Source organism: Cibotium barometz, chromosome 31 (assembly GCF_041138505.1).
Source record: "Cibotium barometz isolate CiBa-2024 chromosome 31, ASM4113850v1, whole genome shotgun sequence".
NCBI lineage: Eukaryota > Viridiplantae > Streptophyta > Polypodiopsida > Cyatheales > Cibotiaceae > Cibotium > Cibotium barometz.
Genome location: NC_141076.1, coordinates 54207964 through 54211208, shown reverse-complemented (window position 1 = coordinate 54211208; position 3245 = coordinate 54207964). Strand labels below are relative to the sequence as shown.

The following is a 3245-nucleotide window of genomic DNA, read 5'->3' as shown; positions in this document are numbered from 1 at the left end:
AATTGCAAAACTTAGAAGATTAGTGTTATACCACACCTATAATCCCTATTAACCACACTAATCTATTGGGTATGGTTTTATGTTCGCATTTACAGTCGCAAAGATGCACTAGATAATTTAGAATAGTGTTATACCACACCTATAATCCCTACTATTATCCACTATTCTATTGGGATTTGCAGAACTTAGAAGATTAGTGTTATACCATGAAGATCTTAGGCCAAGTATATCTAGGCCAGTAAAAGAAAACATCGATCGACATTCACAAAACTGACAAAGTAGTCACAATTACTACAGATACAGCAATCATGTATGCCAACAAACAGGAGAAGCTACAGCAATCAAGCATGACAAGTTGACAACTAACAATAAAGCTACTGATTACACAGGGAGATGCAGGAACGAAAAACGAGCTGCCAAAGCAGTAGCAACAAGTGTGTTGCGCTACCCCCATGATCACAGTGAAATAAAATAGATGTCTACAGATCTGATGATTGATGTTTAATATGCTTAGATCACAATACAAGACATTTTATTGTCAACAAAAGTTCATGCAAGATCAAACGAACATAATCTGAAACAATTATCAGATACTAACTGGTGATGTTTAATAATGTATTCAGGAACAATTAAGCAATGATTCTAGTCAAGCTTAATAGGATTAAGGCTGATTAGCTTATTCATATGGTTTTACTAACTGACACTGTAGCCTAGCTATACTTCAAGAGACTAACATGAACTTAGTTGCTGTTGGCTGCTTATCCTCCACATCCTGCATATCTCCATCATCCAGCATCATCCTCCCCTGCCACCCCTCAACAAGGGGTAGTGGTCGAACTCCAAGAGACCCACTGCTGCGAGCTCTGAAAGTGTGGAAAACTACGACAGACCCACCAGGTAAATTCTCTTTATTGCTTCCATCACAGAAATACCCTCTAGGACAAAATGCAAACTCCCAAGATCCTGTAGCTCCCTTTGAAGCACCACTTGCATGTAGAGCTATGGAGAAGACAGCTGGCTTGAAGCATGCCAGCACATCATCCACCATTGTCGGCAGATCAACATCTTTGGAGCCATATCCCATGGTCTCAAAACTTGCATAGCTGAACCCTTCCTCAGGCGTCACATGAATGGTGGAAAGGCAAGTCCCCTCGATACCATTCATAGAGTACCCACAAGGGTCGAAGGCATAATCACAGATACTAGAATGTGGCAGCAGGTTGGCAATCCCCGAGCAGATTGTCATTTCCATGGCCGTGCAGCAAGTGCTTTTGTAAAACTTGACTGCACTCTCTGTATTCAGCTTAGTCATGCACATCTCAAGAGTGTATACTGGATCTACAACCATATCATCTTCAATAGCTGATGCTGAGTAGATGTGCCACCTATGCTCCTTGGTGGCAGCACCAAAAACATATGCTTTACTGCCAGAACCCAGTTGGCCAAAATACTGGTTCAGATAGGAAACCTCCTCAGAGAAGCTTCCCTGTGGTGATTGCTGCTCTTTAGGGAAGAGATATGCACCCCGAGTGTACTTGCACCTACAGACATTTAGTGATAGGGAAGCCGCCATCTCTAACAAAATAGGAATGGAGCTTAAGAGCTTGGTGGTGCCACATGTCTTCAGGATAAGTTTGTATGGGTACACAAAGAGGCTCGATTCTGAGAGAACAAAGGAGTCAAAGTGGTCATTGTTCAGCTGCGAGACTATAGTGCACTGTGCAGCACAGAGGAGTTCATCCAACTGGTTGCGAGACAGGCTCCTCAATCCCCTTCCTTCAGGGTCCGCAAACACCGAGGGGATGAAGAACTCAACTTCAAGCCTCTTTTCAAAGCCCTCAAACCCAGTGACTGCCATCTCCGGATGGAAAATATTTGCAGGTTGGATAGAAGGCAGATGTGGAGGTTAAGCACCAACAGTAGAATAAATAAGATAGAAGATAGGAAACACGAGCTGAATTGCCCTTTTTGCTAATTTTAAATAAAGGATGTCAGGATGGTTTCTTTAGGCACTGCAAAAAATCAACAAATTCAGAGTACATGATGAACATCTGGTAAAGCACCATATATCTGGCACAATGAAACATGGAAAGAGACACATACAGCTAGGTTCTAATTTCGATTTCCCCACTGCTTTACATTTCCCCACTGCTTTACAGATGTGAAGCCCACCCTTAAGGCCCTATGAGATGGAGCATCCACTCATAGGGCCTTAAGGACCAAGGACTCACAACCCTTTTAAGCCTTGAGTGCAGCAGGCAGCCACTTAATGAACAGAAACCCATCATCCCCCCGCCCCCAAAAAAAAAAACCAAAAAACCAAAAAAAAAAAACAAAATCCATGTGCTAACCCATGTGCAACAAATTACACATGTAGGGTTTAAGAAGGCCAACAAATCTACAAATAAAAAACCAAGGGAAAATAGCCCAGACCCTAACAACACGACGCGCGTAAAACGCCAGAAGATAGTTGAGCTCTGATCAAAGTAAGAGACTTACGTTAGAGTAGGCAGCGCTCTGAAACTTGACGATGCCTCCGTGCGGTCGGACGTCCTCGATGCCGTAGAGGAGGGTGAGGAGGGTTAGGAAACTGCTACTACTGGAGGGATCGCTCTCACTGCTGCTGGTTTCCATCACAACATTCGCGAGCCCTGGAAAAGCACCGAGGCGAAGGAGAGGACAGGGAACGGGGGGCGCTCAAAGGAAAGAAAACACCAACCACGCCTCCGCCGAGAAGGATAGCGCTAACTACACAAACAGGCAGCACAGGGAAAGTAAGGCAGCTAGAGTATTCACAGAGACTCTGTGTGTGTGGTCGAACGAGGGAGAGGAAGATGGTATTTATAGCTTTAGGGTTCCCAACAACCAAAGCGGCACATAGAATGCCTTCCTTTAACCGATGACCCACCGGTTTATTTTATTGCATCCTCTTTCCATCCATCCCTTAGCTGGACGTCTCCTTACACAGGGTACCTTTATATATTGTGATTATAGCTCTCACAACCAACGGTGAAAAAAATCACTCTTTGTGCAATTATTTGTGTGTGTGTGTGTGTGTGTGAGTGTGAGTGTGAGATGTGTGTGAGTGTGAGTGAGTGTGTGTGTGTGTGTAGATGGGGCTTCTACATGACACTTTGTGCAAAAATTTGTGTGTGGGGGGGGGTGGGGCTGATGTGTGACACTGTGTGTGTGTGTGTGTGTGTGTGTGTGTGTGTGTGGACGGGGCTGATGTGCGACATTGTGTG

At 44.3% G+C, this 3245-nt stretch overlaps 1 protein-coding gene across 1 annotated transcript; it reads right to left on the bottom strand.

Annotated features, from left to right (window-relative positions):
- Positions 1–462: 462 nt before the first annotated feature.
- Positions 463–2950, bottom strand: LOC147621053 (S-adenosylmethionine decarboxylase proenzyme 3-like). The gene is made up of 2 exons (XM_086825299.1): positions 2500–2950; positions 463–2012 (listed from the first exon to the last, which is right to left on the bottom strand). The coding sequence occupies exon 2, from the start codon at positions 1856–1858 to the stop codon at positions 722–724; it is 1137 nt and encodes a 378-aa protein (XP_086681425.1). The 5' UTR covers positions 1859–2012; positions 2500–2950; the 3' UTR covers positions 463–721.
- Positions 2951–3245: the final 295 nt, after the last annotated feature.

What these genes read in the sequence shown, in the direction of transcription:
- LOC147621053 (XM_086825299.1), bottom strand. Translation starts at nt 1,858, where the DNA reads ATGGCAGTCACTGGGTTTGAGGGCTTTGAAAAGAGGCTTGAAGTTGAG.